Raw genomic sequence first — 25,681 nt, 5'->3', positions numbered from 1 at the left:
AAATAACTGACAATACTTTATTCAATTCCGGCCCTCTAAAAATACCCAAATTATTGATAATAACAATGGAAAAAACATGTTTCAAATCTTCATAGATTGCGCTAGCCTTCTCACAGATGATTGTTTCAGTAATGCTATCTCTTGCCAGCTGCTTCTCCTTAATCCACAGCAGCAGAAGCCTCTCCATCTCGTCATTTATATTTGTCCGTAACTTAGACATTTTAGTTATGCCTTTGGAAGCCTTTGTGCTCTTGATAGCATCCATCTGTTTGAGGATTGTACATATTGTCGATGTACTCCACTCGTAACCACGTGCCAACTCACTTACGGGAACGCCACGCTCGTGTTTCTCGATAATTTCATGCTTCATCTCCATCGTCATCATGCGTTTTTTCTTCTCACTGCCAACCTTACCACTCACTTTCTTAGGACCTATCACTTATTACAAAGAATGTTCACAAATACAGTGAAAATCATATAACGCAAACACAACACGGGAGATGCTCAGGTGTTTATGGAAGTTGACAACCGCGTGAACTGAATGAGTGAAGTGGGCTTAGAGCACTCCCAAATGCTTGGTCATCTAATGTTAGCATCTGTAAGCATGCTCATATCTCAATATTTTGCTCTTATCTCAATGCAAAATTTTGCTCAGAGGCTAGCTCGTATCTCGGAATGCTTGTATGTTGGAGCGCTCATATGTCGAGGTATTACTGTACGTAGTACTAGGCTTGCAAATAATTTTCAGTCTTATGAGGTTCAGTATCTCAGTTTTCTAGGAAACTTTAAGGTACTGTGTGTTCCTGCTATGACTGCATTTAGTAATCTTCTTAGTTATGTAGTCATATCTTAAGTGCTTCATCAGTTCAAATTAGGTGCAAGTGTTTTTTCTATTGAGCAGGCGTTTACACATCTCATTTCCATAGTGTTCATTCTGTTATCTCACTTAGTGTTTTGTGTTATACTTTATGCAATCAATTCTTAACTGCTGCTCCTTTCCACACTGGTTAGTTTTTCTTATTGGAGGTTCATGGTTTTGTAGCTTCCTGCTTTCTCCAACTGGAGTGGCATCTTGCATACTACTAATAACGATGATGTTAAACCTACATGAGAAAATACAATTCACTTAGATGCAATCAAGGCTTACCATAACTGCATCTACATACCTGATTTGATGTAGATTTTTTCAAGGTCTTCTTTCTTATGTTATGTATACAGTCACTCAATCACAGCTTAAGCATAAGACTGTACAAATGTAGTGGTTTGTGTGTTTTATGAACACATGAAAAAATGTAAAAGTAAATGAATTTATATTAGTAGAAGTGGATAACAGACAGTTCATATCTACCTATTCAATATTTCATATTGTGAATTAAAGCTCAAAATTTATTAAGTACAAGAAGAAAAGGATGCTTGTAACCTCAAGCAAGAGAGAACACAAGTCTATGTAATACCTAAGATGATCAAGTGGCATAGATACTACAACCAAGTAGTAAAAATGAAAGTTGGATATATTGAGTTCCTCCAACTTGGAGAGAATACATTTTCTGTTTCGAAACTAGAAGGGATAGTGCCTTTAGCTAAATTGCTAGGGAAATGGTTTAGTTACTAGTCCATTGCTGTATACATATTATATACTATAAGAAATTTTGCTGGATTTGTATTGGAGTAAAGAGGAGGTGAGTAGTATATTTCTGGACTGCACAGCAGAATAAAAAATTGATACTCTTTTTACAAGTGGCTCATTGTTTGGTGCCGAGATTGGATGGGGAGTATTAAATATGTTTTTGTTATAGCAAAGCATATATTGATGCCGAATTAAATTTCATAGTTGAATTTTCTGGTATTTTAATAGCACCAGAGTACATATATACATACTGTAATTAGTACAACTTAGTCAAAGAAAATTTTAATACTCTTCTGTAGTATTACTGAAGATTTACGATGGTTATACTTCTGTCAATGTAGAGGTTGCACAATTAGTATATTGGTTTTTTCCATTGGAACAAATATTTTAGTTAAATAGTAAATCAGATAGCTGTTGTTTTGAGCATATGCCATTAACACAAAGTTCACCTTCTGACTATAAGAATCTGTTTGTTTTGATGGTCAGACAGAGAACAAAGAATTTGTTGGCTAAAGTCTGATAAGCTTTCATGAAATATGGGGTTTATGTAATTATATTAAAATATTTGTAATAATCTTTATATTCTCCAAGAACAATATGGTTGTGAACTCTTATTTTTAGGCATGTTTAAATTGTGACTTTTCCATCAGGTATGGCCGTCGTGGATCAGGTGGATTAGAAATGCTACCATCATTGGTGGCTAGAGCACTTCCTTCTCTCTCTACTGCTTGTGGAGGCCACGGGCTTTGTGGAGGAGGTTCATCTAGTATTGGCATTCCATCGTCATTGTCGTATCGTCATAGAGACTCTCTCAGAGGATCTGGAAGTTTGGAGCTTCTTGCTGGATTATGGAGGTAAACTTTGATTCATTATATATATTAATAAAGTCTAAATTCACTTATACCTATGTGCATGAAGGTAATCCCAACCCTAATACAGTCATCCCTTATTTTACACAAGCTTATTTGTTTGGCGAATTTATTCATAAAAGTTTTGGGAAATATTACAAATTATAAATGTCCATAGAAATTCCTATAAATTTGGTAGCCACACTCACTAAAAGCCATGTAAGTGGTAGCTTTTATAGAAGAAGAAATGTCCATAAATATATATGTATAATGAAATAACAATAAAAGTTACACCTCAACTTAGTGGATTTCTTGTAAGCTACATTATTTATTATATGTATTTCTGGGCTCAGTTCGTGTCGGCCTGTGAAATAATCCTTAAGTTCATTATTTCTAGGTAAATAACCTAATAAATACCAGAGAAAAAATAAAATCAAGAAGATGTCAGTATAGCTGACTCGCTCACTCTATAAAAGAAGTGTTGGTATGGTAACAGGGGTGAGTGAGACCACTATCACGAACCATTTGCCATTTAGAACTTCCCACATCAAAATCCCCCACCTGAGAGAGCTGATCCCAAAGGGTGATGCGCCCGCTACTACTACTAATACCGACGCCAAGCGGAGTGCAGCGCCTCTAGTGGCCATCCTTTTATCTTAGCACATCGACAACACTCGCGTTTTTTTCTCACTTGTGTTGTGATCGCTTTTTTTTGGATTTTCTCCAAGATGGAACGCGCTGCTATCGCCATGGCTAAGTTAAGTGCCCGAAAGGTTAAATTTTTGTACTTTTGTCTTCCAGGGACCAGTATTTTCCATTTTTTAGGTTATATACGGTCACCCGGTTGACTCGTGGCGGCCATGAGCCGCCTTGTGTTGTTAAGATTTCCCAGTTTTCCATACTGGGACGTCTTTATTCCTTCATGGGCTCTTATTTTGCGTTCATCTTCTTATTTACATCATATTTTAGAATTTAGGAATCCACAGCCCATACCTTGTTACCCAATTATCTCTTTGGTTTTGGTATTTAGGGCTATACTGTGCTTCCCCTAGTCCAGCATCCCAGCTTTTGCTCTTCATCGGCTACGGCTGGCTCCGAGTGGTCGACTGGTCTTCGGATCGGTTCGCCTTCTCCTGGACTCCTGTCTCTCTCACTCGTGTGTTCCTTCCATTCTTTTACGATGTATTTATTTATTTAGTATTATATTATTCAAGTGTTATTTTATTGTATTAGGCTAGCTTTAGGCGCCCAGTACCTAGGTTTGGTACAGTTGGGTTCACGTGGTCTCTGCCTAGTGGTTGTGTTGCTACCGCACCTTGGTCCACCCTCGATCACGTGTCCCTCTGGGCGCCTTACCCACTCCCTTCCCTCCCTTCCGCGCGGTAAGGGAGGGGTCTGGCCGGGCCCTCCTCGGTTGTCATGACAACCATTATAGCCTACTTCCCTCTCTCTCTGAAGGGGGCTCTAGGAAGTCCTGGTCAGCTGGGAGCCTGTGTGACCATTTATAGTCTCGGTTACTGGGGTATCCGATGTGTAAGGGGGTTGGGGTTGGCCACCCCTCCCCCCGGTCGCCTCGGCCATCTCCGGTGTTCCCGTTCGCTCTCCCCACACCCCGTTTCTCCCACGACGGACGGAGCCCCTGCTCACTAGCCGGGGGCCCCTTCGGTTGTCTGAATGTTACTGGCTCCGCCAGCCGCCGGGGTAGGGGTCTACTAGTGGTCTCAAAGCTTGCCTACTACTACCTTCTTTCCGCTATCGGAGGGGAGCTTGCTTACTTACCTGGGCCCTCCTCTAGTAGTCAGAAGGAAGGCATGTCTTACTCTCTGTTGTAGTATACATGCCCCCTTTTATATATTATTATTGTTGTTACCTTATCATTAACTGCCTCCGCCGTTCTCTGTCGTGGTTTTTTCCTTCTCTGGGCTTTCTCACCACTCTTGGTTGCTCTCGTACGCCGGGGACCCCAACCAGACCGCCCTACAAACCACACGTATTGCGGTAGAGGACTAGTTTTACTTTAACTTGCATACTCTGGCATGCAACGGAGTTCATGTTAGGCTGTAAGTGTGTATTCTCGATACTCGTGTATCCTTCCACTTACAGGCTACCAATTGCCAGGAACCAGGCTGCAATGCAGTCCTCCATGACCCCTGTGGCCACGAGGAGTGCAGGACCCACGCCCCGTGCGCCACTACCCACGGCGAACTGATCGTCTGGCACCACGAGGCATGTACCATATGCTATGACCTCGTGAGTCAGCTTTTGGATGGGGTGAGTAGGTTGCTGGATAATTTTTCTTACCATCAAATATCTATGTCTTAGTCTTAAGTCTTATTGTAAGCTATAACTCCGCCGTTAGAGGCTTCATCGGCCCTCTCTTTCAGGCTGCCGCCGTGAAGGAAGTCGCCTTAGCAACCCTGAAGGCTTGGGTAGGCGGCTTTGGCAAGAACGCCGCCAAGGGACAGCCGTACATCCTTGATAAGAAGTTGGCTGTCCAGATCTTCCCAGGAGGGAAAGCGACAGGGTATGTGGACCCCGCCACGGCAGCCCCAGCCATAGCCTCCATTCAGCGTGAGGTACAGGAGGCCTTCGGGAGTGTATCGACGCAGGAAACGGTGCCGGACGTCGCCACCTTGGACATCAATATTGAGCCAATGGTGGTAGGTGTTGAGGATTTGTTGGTCGAGGTAGGTACTTCGGGCGCCCAAGGGTTTCCTTTGGGCGCACCTGGATCTTCTTCTCCTGTTCCTTCTTCTTCTTCCTTCCAAGGCTTCACGGGATCTGAGATCCCTACTCCTTCGCCTGCTGCTTCTGTGCCCCCGAAAGTGAAGGGACACAGAGAGCAAAAGACCCTCCAGAAGACGACACCCAAAAAGTCGTCGTCTTCTTCCTCACGTAAGTCTTCGGCATCCGACTCTTCACATTCAAGAGGGTCAAGAAGCAAGGCTTCTAAGGAGAAGGTCCGAGCTCCAGCCGAGCCAGTACCTTCTCCGGTAGCTACCGGATCGGCTCCGGTGACTCCTGTCGGGATCGCGGCACCTAGTGCATTCGATCCCGCCACCTTCTCGGCAGGAGTTTTACAACAAGTAGGAGAGATGGTTGGTTCGCTTGGCACGAGATTTGAGCAAATGTTTGCTCAACTCTCCAGCAGCATCAACTAGTCCGGCCAATCGATTCAGGACCTCTCTAATCGTGTTATGGAACACGATAATCGCTTTGCTGGCCTGAACCAGGCTCCTCAGGCTAACTTCCCGGTAGGAGGTACTGGTCTGGTCCAGTTACCACCTCATGAATCCCTTCCGGCCTTTTCTATGAATAATCCTTGGAGGGTAGCAGCCTATGCTCCCTTCAAGGATGGTATGATCTCCATTCCGGAGTGTGGAACGAGAAGGATTGAGGACTTCGAGTTCTACCCCGCCGGATTGACTCAGCCTTTCATAGGATATGCCAGGCTAACACAAACAGCGCTCAATAGGGAAGACAAGATCCCTAGAGAGACTGTTTTGTATACCAGGGATCATGCCCAAAGAGAGTGGGTTCACTGCCTGGAGGATTGGGATTGTTCAAATACCAAACTCCAGGCCTTCAAGAGTCCCTTCACCATCTTTGCCACAGAGGAGGAGGCTTCACTCCCCTTTACGACAAAGATGGTGGAGACGACTCTTCATACTGTGCTGAAGGACGAACCCATTCCGCAGCTAAGGGAAGCAGAGCCAACATCTCTCTTCCCTGCGTTTGGCGAACTATGGGAGAACCTGCCGGCCACCTTTACAGTGGGAAAGCTAAAACTGGACTGTGCTATGGATCAGTTCGGTGAGAAGCTTCCTAGACTGCCTGATAGCCTTATTCAGGCAGAATTTGATGCACGGACTAGGCTAGGGAGATCACTTAACTCCCTAGTCATTACGGAGATGGCTGCTCTCTCATACGCGACGGAGCCTTTGTTCAAGATCCTCGCTAAGTCTCAGCTTCAGTCGGTCCAGGCAGACGCTTTCGACTTCTTCACGGCTAGGAGAAACTGTCGTAAGCATGTGTTGCAAGAAGCCACCATTCGACACGAACCGAATAGGCTTCTTGCTTCCAACATGGGGTGCGGACCTGTTCCCAGAAGCTTCTGTGAATGAGGTGCACCACGAGGCTTCAAGGCTTAATCAAAGCCTTAGAGCTAGGTGGGGTATCTCATCCAAGAGGAAGCAGGAGAACCCACCCTCTTCTGGTAAAAAGCTGAAGAAAACCAAAAGGTTCCAGCCATACCAGAAGCACCAGCAACAGCAGCACTTGTCCAGGCCGTCCCAGTTACCCAACCGGGTCAGCCTTCGACATCGAAGCAGAACCAGCCCATCCTCCTGCTATCCCCTCAGAACCAGCCCTCAACCTCGTACACCGTCTCGCCGGCTTTCAACTCCATGTATGAAAGCCAAGCATTCCCTACCTTTAATAGGTTTTCGAGGGGAAGCAGGGCGAGAGGCAACTTTCGTCAGCGAGGTTCGGGAAGAGCTGCAAGCATGGGTAAGCACTTCAGAGGGGAAGTGGAGGTCATCCCGCACAGCAGCAGTGAGACTCCCCAGGTAGGAGGGAGGCTGTTCCTCTTCTGTCACAGGTGGGGGTTCAGCAAATGGGCACAGAGCATCGTGTCCAAGGGATTAGGTTGGAGTTGGATCAAAGATCCCCCACCAACCAAATCATTTCTCCAAGTACCGTCAAAGGAGTTGACAGATTATGCGGAGGAGCTCCTTCAGAAAGGAGTTGTGGCGAGAGTCAAGCATCTAAAATTTCAAGGGCGCTTGTTCAGCGTGCCAAAGAAAGGCTCGTCAAAAAGAAGAGTAATCTTAGACTTGTCCCAGCTAAACTCTTTCATTAGCTGCGACAAGTTCAAAATGCTGACCATCTCGCAGGTACGGACCTTACTTCCCCGTGGGGCCGTCACCACCTCTATCGATCTTACAGACGCATACTATCATATCCCCATCGCGAGACACTTCCGCCCATACCTAGGTTTCAAACTAGGAGACCAGACATTCTCTTTCAAAGTGATGCCCTTCGGACTGAATGTAGCCCCCAGGGTATTCACGAAAATAGCGGAAGTAGTAGTTCAACAACTGAGATCACAAGGGATAATGGTAGTAGAGTACCTCGACGATTGGTTGATCTGGGCACTAACCGTCGAGGAATGTCTCAAAGCCACAAAGAAAGTAGTTCAATTCCTGGAACATCTGGGGTTCCAGATAAACAAAACGAAATCCAGATTCACTCCGGAGACTCGTTTCCAATGGCTAGGCATCCAATGGGATTTATCCTCCCACAATCTGTCAATTCCTGTGATCAAGAGGAAAGAGATAGCCAAGTCAGTGAGGCAATTTCTCAAGAACAAACAAGCTTCAAGGAGAAACCAGGAAAGAATCCTAGGTTCCCTTCAGTTTGCCTCAGTGACGGACGTCCTTTTGAAAGCAAGACTGAAAGATATAAATCGAGTTTGGCGCTCAAGAGCAAATGTCAAATCTCGAGACAAGTTGTCAGTGATTCCACAAATCCTTCGCAACCAGCTCCGTCCATGGGCGAAGGTGAAGAATCTTTCCAAGACAGTTCCCCTTCAATATCCTCCTCCGGCGTTAACGATTCACACAGACGCCTCCCTATCCGGTTGGGGAGGATACTCTCAATTCAAGCAAGTTCAGGGGACTTGGTCCGCTCAGTTCCGCCAGCTCCACATAAATGTGCTGGAAGCAATGGCAGTTTTTCTTACCCTAAAGAAGCTCCTTCCCCCAAAGAAGTCTCATCTAAGGCTAGTTTTGGACAGTGCAGTAGTAGTGCACTGCATCAAAAGGGGAGGATCCAAATCCAAACACGTGAATCATGTCATGATAGCCATTTTCGCTCTAGCGAACAAGCACAAATGGCACCTATCTTCCACCCACTTGGCAGGGGTAAGGAATGTTATAGCGGACGCATTGTCCCGTTCAGTCCCTCTGGAATCAGAATGGTCTCTAGACGTCAAGTCGTTCCAGTGGATATGCTGGAGAGTACCAGGTCTCCAGGTAGATCTATTCGCTTCACAAGCGAACCACAAGCTTCCTTGCTATGTGGCCCCCAACCTGGACCCTCTGGCTTATGCCACGGACGCCTTGTTGATAGATTGGAGTCAGTGGAGAAAGATCTATATCTTTCCTCCAATGAATCTTCTCTTGAAAGTTCTGAGCAAACTGAGGACTTTCAAAAGGTCAAGTAGCCCTGATTGCTCCAGATTGGCCAAAGAGCAACTGGTACCCCCTGCTTCTAGAGTTGGGTCTCCGACCTCAATGGATTCCCAACCCCAAGCTATCGCAATCAGTACAAATGAGGACTGTGTTCGCTTCCTCAGGAATTCTCCAAACCCTAACTTTATGGACTTCATGAAGTTTGCGGCTAAAAAAGATGCTAACATTGATCCCCAAAACATTCTTTTTCTAGAATCAGATAAGAGGGAATCAACTATTAAACAATATGACTCAGCTGTCAAAAAGTTGGCATCTTTCCTGAAGGAAACGAACACTACAACCATGACAATTAACTTAGCCATATCCTTTTTCAGATCTTTGTTTGAAAAAGGCTTAGCAGCTAGCACAATTACCACTAATAAATCAGCTTTGAAGAAAATCTTTCAGTTGGGTTTTCAAATAGACTTAACAGAATCCTACTTTACGTCTATTCCCAAAGCCTGTGCTAGACTTAGACCTTCTGAAAGGCCTACTTCAGTTTCATGGTTTTTAAATGACGTCCTCAAACTAGCCTCAGACACTGACAACTCGTCTTGCACATTTATAATGCTACTTAGAAAGACGTTATTCTTATTAAGCCTGGCCTCAGGGGCCAGAATTTCAGAACTGTCGGCTCTATCCAGAGATACGGGTCATGTAGAATTTCTCCCTTCAGGAGAAGTTTTGCTTTCTTTCCCGGAGTTGCAGTTTTTTTAGCTAAAAAATGAGGATCCTCTAGCAAGGTGGGGCCCCTTGGAAAGTCATTTCCTCTTCCCCAAGGATCCCTCCCTTTGTTTCAGTATTGACCTTAAGAGCCTTTCCCGTGTCATCGGGACATCCTCTAGATCCTCAGGCCCTCTTTTTATGAGGGAAAGAGGTGGCACCTTATCCGTTAAAGGAATCAGACAGCAGATCCTTTACTTCATTAAGCAAGCCCAAAACCTGAATCATTTTCCCAAAAGCACATGATATCAGGGCAGTAGCTACTTCGATTAATTATTTCCAGCATATGAATTTTGAGGATCTTAAGAAATATACTGGATGGAAATCACCGACAGTCTTCAAACGTCATTACCTGAAGTCCTTGGAATCATTGAAATTTTCAGCAGTGGCAGCGGGAAACATAGTTTCCCCTGATTCTGCACAGTAGTTGTAGTTAAAAAGATCCAGGTCTCCTTTCTACCTACCTTGTCCAACATGTCTCACCCTACTGCTATGCTCTACGTGGTCCTCTAGCCTTAGCCGCTAGGTTGATTTTGGTGGACTGCCCCTTATTTTTTCGCTAGGGGCATCCACATATTGTACATATAAATGTGCTTCAGTGTCTCTACCCTTATTTTTGCTAGGGTAGAACACAATGGATTTTGTATATTTTGTAAATATTAGATTAGTTTTAGTGAATCTCCTTAAATACTTATTTTGTTACCATTGTACTAAACTGTGCTTTTCATTGATTAATTTAAGCTAGTTTTAAGTACCTTTATATTATAATCTTGTAACTGGACCTTTGATTCACTTATATTATATTCTAATCTTATTTTATTTTATTGTTTCATTTTGACCCTCCATTGTCATCTTGGCTGTTTCTCTGGTACTATTTCACAGGCCGACACGAACTGAGCCCAGAAAAGGGATTTTGACGAAGGAAAAATCTATTTCTGGGTGATTGGTTCGTGTCGCCCTGTGAAATAATCCTTAAGTTCATTATTTCTAGGTAAATAACCTAATAAATACCAGAGAAAAAATAAAATCAAGAAGATGTCAGTATAACTGACTCGCTCACTCTATAAAAGAAGTGTCGGTATGGTAACGGGGCGAGTGAGACCACTACCACGAACCATTTGCCATTTAGAACTTCCCACATCAAAATCCCCCACCTGAGAGAGCTGATCCCAAAGGGTGATGCGCCCGCTACTACTACTAATACCGACGCCAAGCGGAGTGCAGCGCCTCTAGTGGCCATCCTTTTAAAAAGATGTCCATCTTGGCCTGCAGGGTGGGTAAGAAAAAGAGGGGTGGGTTTCACAGGGCGACACGAACCAATCACCCAGAAATAGATTTTTCCTTCGTCAAAATCCCTTTCTTATGTTTTGCTATCATTTTAGATGTGATACTTTTGAGTAGTAATCTCTTAAATTAAAAATCTTCATTATAAAGTACAAGTTAGGTTAGGTTAGGAACAAAATGGAAGCTGATTGCTCTGTGAATATCTAGAATATTTTAAGTGTAATGTAAGGTCTTCATTATTTAAGATTTTGTTGTACAAATTATATTACGTATATTGAAGTTTACCTTGCCTAATGAAAGTTCATCTATGGCCCACATATAATAATTACTATAAGGAGGAAATTCTCTCTCTCTCTCTCTCTCTCTCTCTCTCTCTCTCTCTCTCTCTCTCTCTCATGGAAAGTCTCACTTTAACCAATTGGCATTAACATGTATTTATCCATCAATAAATATTCACCAATTATAGTGTATTTTGATGATATTTTCATGACTAAATATGTACATTTTTGTTATAAAAATGATTTACTAATTTTCATATGGTAATAGTGTTTAATACTGTAATATTAAGTTTAATAAGATTAAATATTACCTAAATAATAACATAATAGTTCTCTCTCTCTCTCTCTCTCTCTCTCTCTCTCTCTCTCTCTCTCTCTCTCTCTCTCTCTCTGTATGATAAAGAAATGATTTACCTAATACATAAGTACTAATCTTCAAATATGAATACACTGTTATTACAATATTTATGCATTTCTGTTTTTTAAAAAATTTCAAGAACAGAATTTTTCCAGTCTTTTGCCTAAGTTGTGAAGCTGTACTACATATGTATTTCTAATGGTAAAATGACTTTGAAATGATACTAATAATCTAATAATATCATTTCAAAGATTAATACAGTAATAGAATAATAATTTAAGGTATATTTGATGTGGGATGATACTTTAAGTATACATTTGGTATTTAACTTTCAATATAGGCAGTTATAAGAATTTTTAGAGGGGTTCTAAGTATTTACGCATTCTAGTTATTTGCGGGGGGGGGGGGGGGGGTTCTGGTACACATCCCCCGCGAATACAGGGGGTTCACTGTATCTCATTTAATGTTTTGGAGTAGAGGATGTCCATAGATCCCACCTCCCTTCCATGTGGAATCAGCTTTGTAATTATGTACTTGGTAAGTTACTTCTACAAAAATGACATTTTGTTCATGAAACTTACCTGACAGATATATATATAGCAGAATTTCAAAACTCGCGGCACACGCAGTGGGCGGCCAGGTGGTAGTACCCATTCCCGCCGCTGGGAGGCGGATATCAGGAACCATTCCCATTTTCTATTCATATTTTTTTCTGTCGCCGGTCGGTAAACACCTGTTTACAGACCTCCGCCCAGGATTTTTGGATTTGACTCGTTCTAAGTATCTGGATTGACTTTTGGTTTTGACTCTGGATTGTTGGATTGGCATACGCGATAGTGGACTGTTTTTTTATTTTGGATTGGCTTTTCTGTGAACGTGATGTCGGGATCAAGTTCAGTGAGCTTCAGAGTGTGTGTGAGGAGTGATTGCAAGGTGAGGCTACCGAAATCATCGGTAGACCCCCACACAGTATGTATGGGGTGTAGGGGGCATGTTTGTTTGTTGGATGATCGTTGCATTGAATGCAAAAGTTTGACTGATGATGGATGGAAGGTGTATGAGTCCTATCGGCGTAAGTTGGAGCGCATAGGATCAGGAGGTCTTCCTCCAAGAGCGGTTCTACGAAATAAGGTAGGAAGTAACATTTCTCCTATTTTAACACCAGTAGAATTTGCTTCGACCTAATCCTGTGTTGTTCGCCATTGAGGGCCCTAGTTCTGTGTCTGGAGAAGGTAATGCCCGTTTCTCTGATTCTAGAGTCGTTACGCACTCTAGAGTCCAAAGTGTTGGCCCTAGAAAACGGCTCAAGTAAAGTGTGTGGATCGTGCCCCTAGCCTGTGTTGTGGAGGGGGCGTCAGATCGGCCCCATAATGCCTCTAGGTCTAGACCTCTGTCGGACTCCCAGGACTCAGGGAGTGGGCATGTCGAAAGCCGCAAGAGGGTTACGGGGGCTCCCCACCGATCTGGCGTCCCTTCGGCAGGACCTGTTGCTAGTTCCCAGGCTGCCAAGGAGCGTGCTCAGGCTCGCATCCTTAAGGACTGTTTTTCGTCCTCCGAGGCGCCCTCCCCGCGCAAGGGGTGGAGCGCTCGGAGAGGACTCGCGTCCGTTGAAAAGGACTTTTCCTAGGGAGGACGCTTTACGTCCCCTCTCTCCGCTATCGTTGCGGTCTTCGCCTGCGTCGTATGACGCGTTTCCTCCACAGAAGAGAGGTAGGACGTCGTCCGAGGATGACGCTGAGAAGCGCTTCTCTCGCGCCTCGGAGAGGCAGGTTGCTGTACCTGTGAGAAGGAAGGAGGCGTCCCCTCGCCCCTCGTCTTCTCGCAGGCGCAAGCCCTTCACCTCCTCTCGTTTTCTTCGCCAACGAAGAGTATTCTTGTGTCTCTTCAAGACCAATTGTCGGCCTTAATGGCTCAGAAGACTCGCCAGCAGCAGTTGAGCCTAAACGTAGGAAGGACGCTAGACTGCCTGTCAAAGAGGATGAGGCAGTCCCCTTCTCCGTCTCCTCGTTCGTCTCTGTCTCCGCTTGCTTCTCCTTCGGAGCTTCCTTGTTCTCGTTATGCGGGTAGGAAGTCTCGTGGACAGGACGCTTTTCTTCCCTCTCGACGTCCTGATCAGGCCACCGCGCGTCAGGACGCCTTTGAGGACGCTCGGCAGGACGCCTTGGAGGACGCTTTTGACGAGCTTTTGAAGCTCGGCAGGACGCTTTTGAAGACGCTCGCGGGATGTTTTGCTTGACGCTTTGCCTGTTGAGAAGGCTTTCAAGAGCGCCCAGAAGGATGCTTTGAAAGCGAAAGCTGGACGCTTGAGTCGGAAAGCGTAAGGACGCTCCTCGAGAGCGAGTAAGAGTAGCCTCTCTTGACGCGCAACGCGGTCAAGACGCTCTTCGTGGTTCGAGCTCTAAGGATCGACAGAAGGTCGGTCGCTTTGAAGAGGCTGATTTTAGTCATCCTCGAAAGCCTTTGTTGAAGGCTAGACCCGTTGGGCGCACGCCCTCTCCAGAGGTTCAATCTCCTTTGCCTCTTCGGGAGGAAGGAGAGCTTAGTAGTCCGGCGGACTCAGTTGAGGAGGAACAGCCGTCAGTTTCGTCGGTATCCGACTACAAGGTGCTGGTTCGACTGTTACGCTCTTCTTTTGGTGAGAAGTTCCAGCCTGCAGCTCCCAAGTCTCCACCCTCTCAGTTTTCGTCATCGAAGTCGTGCAAGGTTCCGGAGTTTGTGGAGATGAAAACTTCCTTGTCCACTAAGAGAGCGTTCAAGAAGTTGCAGGATTGGATGGAACGTCGGAAGGATCAGGGCAAGTCGACTTTCGCCCTTCCGCCTTCAAGACTCAGTGGGAAAGGCGGCATTTGGTATGAGACCAAAGGTGAAGTAGGAGTTAAGATCCCGTCGTCTTCCCAAGGGGACTTTGCTAGTCTGGTCGATGCACAGAAGAGATCTCTTTTATCGACCGCTAAGATTTCGTGGACACCAACGGAGATTGACCATCACATGAAAGGTCTGTTAAGGACTCTGGAAGTCTTTAACTTTCTAGACTGGTGCCTGGGAGTCCTGGATCTTCAATCTAGGAGTCCTGACTCTTTGAGTCTGGGGGAGCTGTCCAATGTGTTATCTTGCATGGACAAGGCCGTCAGGGATGGTTCGGAAGAGTTAGTGTCTCATTTCGGCACTGCTTTTCTCAAGAAGAGAGCGCTTTTCTGCAATTTTACAGCTAGGTCTGTTTCTTCATCGCAGAAAGTGGAGCTTCTCTTTGCACCTCTTTCGAGCCATCTCTTCCCCCAGGCTATGGTCAAGGACCTGGCAGTGAGCCTACAAGAGAAGGCTACCCAGGACCTCTTGGCCCAGTCTTCAAGACGTCCCGCAGTCCCTACCACGTCGTCTTTTGGACGACCTCCTAGGAAGGTTAAACCCTTTCGTGGCGCTCTCCCTCGAGAGCTGCTCTCGAGGGAGAGGGCTTGCAAGAGGAAGAGGTTCCTTCAAACCTAAATCCTCTAAGTGAGAAGATAGTCCTTCAGATGCCGGTCGGAGCCAGGCTAAAGTTCTTTGCGGGGCGTGGAGAGAGAGAGATACAGATGCGTGGTCCCTCAAGATAGTGGAACAGGGGTACAAGATCCCCTTTGTGGACCCTCCTCCTCTATCTACGACTCCCAGAGATCTTTCCCCGTCGTATCAAGGGGAGAAACAATCAGGTTCTTTTAGATCTTTTTAGATCAAATTTGATCAAGAAAAGAGCGGTGGAGCAGGTCTTAGACCTGGGGTCACCAGGATATTACAACAGACTTTTCCTGGTACCAAAGCAGTCGTCGGGGTGGCGTCCAGTCTTGGACGTAAGCAGCGTCGAATATTTTCATTGAAAAGAAAAAATTCAAGACTGGGAAAACACCTCAGTCGGTTCTTCTAGGAGCCTTAAGACCGGGCGACTGGATGGTGTCCTTGGACCTACAGGACGCATACTTTCACGTGCCTATCCACCCATCTTTCAAGAAAGTTTCTGAGGTTTATGCTAAGGGACAAAGTTTGGCAATTCCGAGCCCTTTGTTTCGGTTTAAGCACGGCTCCGATGGTATTTACCATGCTCATGAAGAACGTAGCGAGATGGTTACATTCTGCAGGAATAAGAGTGTCCCTGTATCTCGACGATTGGCTTATCAGAGCATCGTCAGAAGAAAGGTGTCTGAAGGACCTTCACTTCACGTTGGCCTTGGCGAGGTCCCTGGGACTTCTGGTCAACCTCGAAAAGTTCGCATCTGACCCCAACACAGTCCATCGTGTATCTGGGGATTCAGATGGATTCAGTGGCTTTTCGAGCGTTTCCGTCCCAGGAACGACAGCTGCAAGGCTTAGAGAGAGTTTCGGCCTTCCTGGGGAAGGAAGCTTGCTCGGCGAGGGAGTGGATGAGTCTGCTGGGGACCATTTCCTCGCTGGAAAAGTTTGTTTCCCTGGAAGACTACACCTCAGACCTCTCCAGTTTTTCTTAGCAGACGAATGGAGAGTCAGAGAGGATCTGGATGCGACCTTTTTGATCACCAAATCGGTGAAGAACCATCTAAGATGGTGGTTAGATCCTCGGAAGTTTCGAGAGGGGTTGTCCCTAAAGCTTCGAGGCCCCGACCTAGTGTTGTTTTCCGACGTCTCGGTCGGGATGGGGAGCAACACTAGGAGGGAGGAAGTGTCAGGCACCTGGAGGGGGGAACAGGTGTCCTGGCACATCAATGTGAAGGAACTAGCGGCGGTTTTTCTGGCGCTACAGTTCTTCCAGCAAAAGGTTGCAGAGAAAGTGGTCCAAGTCAACTCGGACAACACCACAGCCCTTGCGTACCTAAAGAATCAGGGAGGTACACACTCCCGTCCTCTATTTTATTTAGCGAGGGAGATTCTGCCGTGGGCAGATGCAAGACGGATCAGGATCCTGACGAGATTTATCGCAGGAGTCCAGAACGTCAGAGCAGACGACCTCAGCCGACAGGATCAGATCCTGCCGACGGAATGGACGTTGCACCAGGACGTCTGTCGAGAGCTCTGGAGACTGTGGGGGTGGCGTCCGTTTAGTCGACCTATTTGCGACGTCGAGAACGAAGAGGTTGCCTCTTTATTGCTCCCCTGTGTTGGATCCGGGAGCAGTCGCTATAGACGCTCTGCTCTGGGACTGGACGAACCTGGACTTGTATGCCTTCCCGCCATTCAAGATCATGGGGGAAGTAGTAAGGAAGTTCGCGGCATCGGAGGGGACGAGGTTGACCCTGATCGCCCCGATGTGGCCCGCGAAGTAATGGTTCACGGAGGTAATGTCCTTCATCATAGACTTTCCGAGGACGTTGCCCTGGAGGAAAGATCTACTCAGACAGCCCCACTTCGCAAGATATCACCGAAACTCTCCGCTCTGGGTCTGACTGCGTTCAGACTATCGAAAAGTTGGCCAGAGCGAGAGGTTTTTCTAAAGCAGCTGCGAAGGCGATCGCCAACGCTAGGAGGACTTCCTCGAGAGCTGTTTACCAGTCGAAGTGGGCTTCCTTCAGGGCATGGTGTAGAAAGGAGGGAATTTCCTCTTCCACTACCTCTGTGAGCCAGATAGCCGATTTCCTGCTATTTTTAAGAAATGTGCAGAAGCTGGCTGTCCCGACCATCAAGGGATATAAGAGTATGCTGTCAGCAGTCTTCCGACACAGAGGCCTAGACCTGTCTGACAACAGAGATCTTCACGATCTCCTGAGATCATTTGAGACGTCCAAGATACCTCAGGCGAGGCCTCCTTCTTGGAACTTAGATTTAGTCCTTAGACTGTTGATGTCGAGTCCTTTCGAACCTCTCCATAAAGCGTCTCTTAGGAACTTGACGAAGAAGGCTCTTTTCCTAACTGCTCTGGCGACGGCGAAGAGAGTTAGCGAAATTCAAGCCAATTGTAAGCGAGTGGGCTTCAAAGGTGACGATGCGGTCTGCTCTTTGAGTCCCACTTTCTTAGCAAAGAATGAAAACAAAACCCGTCTAACCCTTGGCCAAGGAGCTTTGAAATTAAGGGTATGACAAGCCTTGTGGGCCAAGAACCTGAGAGAGCCCTGTGCCCTGTCAGGGTCTCTCTAAAGTTTTATCCACAAGACTAAGGAGGTACGAGGTCCCTCAGATAATCTGTGGTGTTCGGTTAAACGGCCCGATATACCATTATCCAAGAATGCTTTGGCGTTCTTTCTGAGGGACGTCATTAAAGAGGCTCATTCGTCTTACCAGAAGACCGATTTGAGCCTCTTGCGAGTGAAAGCTCACGAGGTCAGAGCTGTCGCAACCTCGCTTGCCTTCCAAAGGAACATGTCGATCAAGGACATCCTTGACGCCACCTTTTGGAGGAGCAATTCAGTATTCGCCTCACACTACTTGAGAGATGTGAGAACAATATACGAGGACTGTTGTTTTCTCTTGGGCCATACGTTTCTGCAGACACAGTCTTGGGGGATCTAAGAATGGTAGCTCTTTCCCTATCCCTTAGTTAGGTTTAGGTTAGTTTTAGTTGTTGTGTTTTTTTTGGTTGTGGTGAGTCTTTGGTGAAGACCTCCCATCTCTTAGCTTAGTGTTCAGGGGGTCTTGGATAGTTGGTCAGGTGGTGGTCAGTTGCTTCGTTGCCCTCATTTGTATGGCTCTATGCTCTTGTCACATTGAGGTCATGTCCCCGTTGACAGAGCATCCAGAGCGCACCAGCACTAACAGGTCTCCACCTGGCTGGCAACTCTGATTAAGCACAAGCAGGCTTAAGTGACAGTAATCACAGAGTCTACTTTGCTAACAGGTGAGGAACCAAGGTGTACATCATCTACTTAATTTAAGTTTCCTACAAATCCTATTCTGTCTCTTCCCACCATCCGAAGGTGGGATTCAGCTATATATATATCTGTCAGGTAAGTTTCATGAACAAAATGTTATTGTTATAATACAATTAAGTTTGTTCATACTTACCTGGCAGATATATATAATTAAGTGCCCACCCACCTCCCCTCAGGAGACAGTGGCACTGATAAAAATATGAATAGAAAATGGGAATGGTTCCTGATATCCGCCTCCCAGCGGCGGGAATGGGTACTACCACCTGGCCGCCCACTGCGTGTGCCGCGAGTTTTGAAATTCTGTCGGACTTCGGAGAATACAGCTATATATATATCTGCCAGGTAAGTATGAACAAACTTAATTGTATTATAACAATAACATTTTCATAATAAAATAAAGTATTGTATACAGTAGCAGTCATAATACTTTGCGTGGTAGGGAAGATGGAAGAAGAAAAAGAGTACAACAAACTAAAAATATTCAGGAAAAATCAATTATTAAAGCAACCATCATAAAATTTGGAAGGAATAATCACCAACTCCCGCCCTAGTACTTGATAGGCATGCCACAACATTTACGGACTTTCTGGAGTGTCCTGGGCATTGAATCTGAAAACTGCTGCAGGAGGGACTCATCCAGATTGTCCCAAGCGCGTTTCAAACTTTGCGCTTTAAGACGTGTCCAAATTTAGTAACTTTCTTTTTATGATTGCTTAATGATTAAAATGGCTGGGGAATTCCCTGGCTAGTCGTGGATATATACAATTCCACAATCTCTAGGCCACAAATTATTCTGTTTGGCGGTATGATACCCAGTGCACGAATCTTAATCCAATTCCATTGAAAATTAGCCATTGAAACGAAAAAAAATTTGGCTGAGTGAAATTGACTAATTAGGAACTTAACTAGAGCTACTAGCTCACTCACAGAAAGTGTAACTCTGGGTAAGAGCTCTTCAGTAACCTGTTGGATGTTGTGACAGTTGGATGTCGAATTCTTTTCTCGTGCTCTGCCATAGCCGTTGCTAACATTATTTTGTGTGGTTTAGTGAGTGTGGTTGTATTAACAATGTCTAATCCGTATACTTCTATTGAGATATTGTGTGAGTGATACAACTTTTACAAGGAAGGCCTTAAAACTGGTGTAATTAGCCAAATAATTGGCGTGAAACAACAGACTGTCCAGAACATTCTGAAAACTTTTTGTGAGTCGGGAGGGAAAGAAGTACCCAAGGCTAAGACCAGCACTGGGAGGCCCCCTATTATTAGTAAGAAGGGGTTAAGAGTTCTCGCCAGGAACATTGAGACCTCAATGTTTCTGGTGAGAACTCTTAACCCCCTCTTACTAATAATAAGGGGCCTCCAAGTGCTGGTCTTAGCCTTGGGTACTTCTTTCCCTCTTGATTCACGAAAAATTTTCAAAATGTTTTGGACAGTCCGTTGTTTCACACCAATTTTTTGGCTAATTACACCAGTTTTAAGGCCTTCCTCGTAAAGTTGTATCACACTCACACGATAGCTCAATGGAAGTATACGGTTTAGACGTTGTTAATACAACACACTCATCAACCACACAAAATAATGTTAGCAACGGCTATGGCAGAGCACGAGAAAAGAATTCGACATCCAACTGTCACAACATCCAACAGGTTACTGAAGAGCTCTTACCCAGAGTTACACTTTCTGTGAGTGAGCCAGTAGCTCTAGTTAAGTTCCCAATTAGTCAATTTCACTCAGCCAAATTTTTTTTCGTTTCAATGGCCGATTTTCAATGGAATTGGATTAAGATTTGTGCACTGGGGATCATACCACCAAACAGAATACTCTGTGGCTTAGAGATTGTGGAATTGAATATATCCACGACTAGCCAGGGAATTCCCCAGCCATTTCAATCATTAAGCAATCATAAAAAGAAAGTTACTGAATGTGGACACGTCTTGCAGCGCAAAGTTTGAAACGCGCTTGGGACGATCTGGACGAGTCCCTCCTGCAGCGGTTTTCAGATTCAATGCCCAGGACACTCCAGAAAGTCCGTAAATGTTGTGGCATGCCTATCAAGTACTAGGGCAGGAGTTGGTGATTATTCTTTCCAAATTTTATGATGGTTGCTTTAATAATTGATTTTTCCTGAATATTTTTAGTTTGTTGTACTCTTTTTTTTCTTCTTCCTTCTTCCCTACCACGCAAAGTATTATGACTGCTACTGTATACTACTTACCAAGTAATTAAATGATCAGAGCCCTCCCTCCTCCCCTCGCTTGGACATGAAGGGCACAAACAAATTGAAGCTCTCTGCCTAGTTGATCCTCCCAGTACCCAGAAAGTGGGCAGGTCTGGTTACCTACATCAAAACAGTTACCAGCGCTACCACGAAGTGGAAAGTATGTACAAAACTCTATTTTATTAAAAAAATGTCATTTTTTTTTCACATGGCAGTCCCTGACACATTCAATAATTATGTGCACACCAAAAATTAAATATATGAGCAGAATAAGAGAAGCTGCAATAATACACACACAAATAAACAGCTAAGGCAGTTCTTGGTTATCGGCAGACTCGGTTAGTGGTGCTTTTTAGTGCCATAAAGTCAGTGATTTATGGCGCCATAACACGCCAAGTTCCAGTTATCGGTGGCTCCATAACACGCCAAGTTCCAGTTATCGGCGCCATAAGGCACTGATAATACATAGAGTTATGGCGCTATAGTATGCCAAGTTCCAGTTATCACTGCTGTAAGCACCTATAAAACGTAGTTATGGCGCCTTAACATATCTAAAAGAGGCACCATTAACCAGTTATTGCCACCATAAGCACCATAAATTGCCATGTTTCAGTTAATGGCAGTTTTCGCTTATCAGCACCCCACTGAGAACGGAACCCCGCTGATAACCGGGGACTGGCTGTTGCATAAATATTATTTAGACAAAAAGCACAATGATGATACTCATCAAAACAGAAAAATGATCACTGGTAGAAAATATTTACTAAACTCCAAGGTTCAAATTTCATCCACCAAAGAAATAACATGTATATATGCAGGTTTGATAAAAAAAATAAACTATTCCTTGTATACAAAATGAATGGAGGTGAATGAACTAACTTCAACCCAAATTGTTCTAGCATTAATCAACAGAAGTTAATGGGCAAAGATATTAAGTGAAAAAGAGTCATTCTGGCTAAGAACCTGGTGAAAAATACAAACTAAGATCATTAGGGAGATGAAAGGCTGAAAAAAGAGAACAACAGCAAAGTAATCGTAAAAAAATAAGTGAAATTAAATGAAATGTTAATAAATTTCCCAGCTTGAAAAGCCAGGGAGCATTGGCTGTTATAACCCTCAATAGCTCGTGGAATAAATAAGGCTGGCTGTTTCTGCCCACTAATGCATCAACGTGTACATGATCATATTTTTACTCGTTGGTTTATTTTCTAGTTATTCTTACATCTTCAAGACATCAGGAGATGTGTATATGGGGAATTTGACACTGAATTAAGAATAATTATCAGTACGTATAACTAATGGGTTTATATAAAACAAAGCATAATTTTGATGATTAGATAATGCTTGAACCAGCAATTTCGGTATAATTGACATTTGTAATATACGTACAGTGCAGTACACGTGACCATTGCTCCCATTTGTGTAAAATTGTTAAAAACCTACATTATGCCATTAAAGAGTCTCTACATAGGAAAGAAAAACAATTGGTCAGAACTTAAAAACTACTGAGGCTAGAGGGCTGCAAATTGATATGATGATCATCCACCCTCCAATCATCAAACATAAATTGCAGCCTCTAGCCTCAGTAGGTTTTATTATATTTAAGGTGCAAGTTAGCTATGATTGTATGTGTGGCACCACTATAGGTGCCAACAAAACAGGCCACCACTGGGCCATGGCTGTGAGTTTCCTACAGCATTATGCACTGTACAGTAAACTCAATTATGCCAAAGAAACTTCGGAACACTTTTTATTTGTTAATGTGGATACCATAAATGCAATATTAATTGCTTTTGAATTAGAGTTACAGTGGTACCTCGAGATACGAAATTAATCCGTTCCAAGGCGGCCTTCGTATCATGAGTTTTTCGTATCTTGAACCGCATTTTACATGTAAAATACCTAATCCGTTCCAAGCCCTACAAAAACACCCCAGTAAATTATATTTCCAGGCCTACAACACATGTTTTAGCGTTACTGCATATATTAGTACTTTAGCATATGTCCCTTAGCAATAAGCCTAGCCTATGTTAGCAGTTGCTACTGTAGCTTAATCTATGATTCTGACATCTAAACCTAAGAAGCTAAAAGCTTTGAATACATGTATGCAAATAAAATGTATAAATAATCAGTATGTACTCATTTCAAATAATTATTAATTAATCATTAACTATAATACACACAAAAAAAAAACTTCCTATCATTTGTTTACATTCAGCTCTTACGAGTACCGAACGATTGCCAAGCAATCACTTTAACTAGCACACAGTAAGCCTTAAATTTTCATCAGTATCTCTCTTCAACTAATGAAACTACCAAACAGTATAATAACCATTCATTTCTATTCTTTATTCTATCTTTACCTAATGGAGATATCGAGTTACTGACAGCTATAATGAAACATATACGTAATATTAAAACAGAAGAAGAATTCTAAAAAATACATATTTGTTGGCTTCGATGATAACAGTCTGATTTATTTTATATTTTATGATATCTAATTCACAATTTTTTTTATTAAATGTATTGCATGTACTCATTTCAAATAATTATTAAGTTACCATTAACTTTAATAAACAATCAAACAAACAAAAAAAAACTTCCAAACTTCTGTTTACATCCAGCACTTACGAGTACCAAATGATCACCAAGCAATCACTTTTTCCTAGCACACAGTAAGCCATAAATTTTCATTATCTCTCTTCAACTACTGAAACTACTAAACAGTATAATAACCATTCATTTCTATTCTAATTTTTTTTTTATTGAATGTATTGCATGAATAAGTTTTTCAATTTACAGCATCCTTTTACCAATAGAACACACAGAGCATAAGGGGTAGATGCTGACCAATAGGAGAGCAGGATCTTATGGGGTGACTAGCATCAGGAACCAACAATGGGAGAGCGGGAGGTTGGTGGCGAGTTTACTCAGTTGGCAGCGCACGAGTTTTAAAATTGTTATCAGTGGTCTGGGCGAATATCGGGACTTTACAGCAACATCCTTTCGTAACTTGAACTATTTCGTATGTAGAGCCAAAAAAATCTTCGTATTTGCTTTCGTATCTCGAGTTTTTCGTAAGTTGAGCCTTTCATATGTCGAGGTACCACTGTACTACATCAATAAAATAACTGTGTTAATAGAGAATTAACCAGTGTAGTTACTCATTGGTAATAATACTAGTGTTCCTGGGATTCCTGTTGATGGTAAGCTTTTTCTGGTACAGGCGGCCCTCGGTTAGCGGCAGGGGTTCCGTTCCTGGCCACCGACGCCAAGCGATTTTCGACGCTGAGCGATTTTAAAGCCTACGGCCGCCGCACACCTTCTTTCGAAACTCTAGACCAGTCAAAGTTGCCGTAATCCCACAATGGCGCAATAAGTAAAATTATATTTATGCAGTATAGTACTAAAGAATTTACTGTACAGTACATGTGGGTGTCTAGAGTATGTAAAGATATAATAAAGTTTATACAGTGTACAGGTAGCTGTAGTTTTCAGGTTACGATCATTAGTCTTACGAAAGTCCGATTTTATGAGAGATCAAATTACAATGGCCTAACTTTTTCCATCTTCTAGTTACATAAGTTCAATAACAGCAAAAGAGAATGATGAAAGTATGGTTTTAACGTTATACTCGTTGCATGAACGTGTACAGCCATGAACAACCGAACGAGAAACGACTTTTTTTTTTTTCTAAGTACAACCGAACTGGATAACATCTGTTTGGCTTGTATTTCGATCATCGTACTACAGTGCAACATTACCGTATTTGTTATAAATGGCGTTATGTATAGAATAGGACTGAGATATCTTAATGTAATAACTTTATTCGCTATAGATCAGAGATCAATATAGATTAAAGATCAATCGGGAAATATACCGTTAAATTTAAACCTAGTTATAAATGAAGCTGAGAAAACTGTTCAAGCTGCTAATGACTATTATCGTACATCGGCACAAGGATAAACTGCAGTAAACGTCTGCCATCACACACAACTGTAGATAAAATTGGGATAAAATCATTTTAATCAAAACTACTGTGCTTGAAAGAACACATTTTACTGTTGGTTTCACGCCGTTATAAGATAAATAACGTAAAGTTCGTATTACGATGATATAAAGGATTATTGCGAACGGAATCACGTAATTTTTTACGCAATAAACATGCCGCCAACGTAATCTGTTAACGAAAAAAATAGTAGTTCACATTCACAACGAGACATATTCAATAAATATTTCCACCTAAAAACACGCTGTATAAGGAAAAATAACTTTGTCTCATATAAGTCAAGTATATAGATATTCGTTTGTGCTAACTTGAAGCAAGAGCATTCGCTCAGAATTGCGTTATGGTGAAACAAACTCGTATTCATCAGCTGATTTCAAATCACAACATTGGCCGCTCTGCGGAATACGGGCTTAAGTTTGCCGTAGTATTTTAAAATACAATAATATGAGAATACATACAATATTCTTGGATACAGTGAAATAATGTATAACTTTTTAAAGGATTTATGGAAAAGATGCATAATTAATAAAATAACACAATGCATTTTTCGGAACTGGCGGACAAGAACGAACATGAAAAACCATCCCCTGACAACGTGGAGCGTAGTTACAAAGGCTGCCTTAATTTGTATCTTATTTCTGTACAAAAATGAAAATACCTTTACGTAATATATTTTCATACACATTTTAAACATTAAAGCATAAACATTTGAAAAATCGACACATCGATAGCTAAATTTGCACTCTTTTTAACTCTATATTTTCGGAAGAGCGGCAGACGGCGGCATACAAGAACGAACTTGAAAAAAACATCGTAGTCGATAACTTGAAGGGGAGTTTCAAAAGCTGCCTTTTTATCATATTTCTGCACAGAAATAAAAATACCGTATTCGTAATACATTTTCATACACATTTTAAACATAAAAGCATAAACATTTGAAAAATCGACACATCGATCGCTAAATTTGCACTCTTTTTAACTCGATATTCTTGGAAGAGCGGCAGACAGCGACATACAAGAACGAACTTGAAAAAAACATCGTAGTCGATAACTTGAAGGGGAGTTTCAAAAGCTGCCTTTTCATCATATTTCTGCACAGAAATAAAAATACCCTATTCGTAATACATTTTCTTACACATTTTAAACATAAAAGCATAAACATTTATAAAATCGACACATCGATCGCTAATTTGCACTTTTTTTTAAATCGATATTCTCGGAAGAGCGGCAGGCGGCGGCTTACAAGAAAGAACATGAAAAAACGTCGTATTTGATAACGTGAAGGGCAGTTTCAA

The 25,681-nt window shown here is 43.2% G+C and overlaps 1 protein-coding gene across 11 annotated transcripts in view; it reads left to right on the top strand.

The window, feature by feature from the left end:
* The window catches only part of LOC135208437 (uncharacterized), a 579,462-nt gene that overhangs the window by 444,638 nt on the left and 109,143 nt on the right, over positions 1 to 25,681 (top strand). For all 11 annotated transcript variants that reach the window (XM_064240610.1, XM_064240608.1, XM_064240615.1 and 8 more), the window contains one exon: positions 2,278 to 2,481. In XM_064240610.1, coding sequence (XP_064096680.1) covers positions 2,278 to 2,481 — 204 coding nt within the window. The remainder of the gene's footprint in view (positions 1 to 2,277; positions 2,482 to 25,681) is intronic.

The sequence above is a fragment of the Macrobrachium nipponense genome, chromosome 35, assembly GCF_015104395.2.
Source record: "Macrobrachium nipponense isolate FS-2020 chromosome 35, ASM1510439v2, whole genome shotgun sequence".
In the NCBI taxonomy this organism is placed as follows: Eukaryota; Metazoa; Arthropoda; class Malacostraca; order Decapoda; family Palaemonidae; genus Macrobrachium; species Macrobrachium nipponense.
The sequence above is the reverse complement of the archived record's forward strand: the minus strand, read 5'-3'. Positions and strand labels throughout refer to the sequence as shown.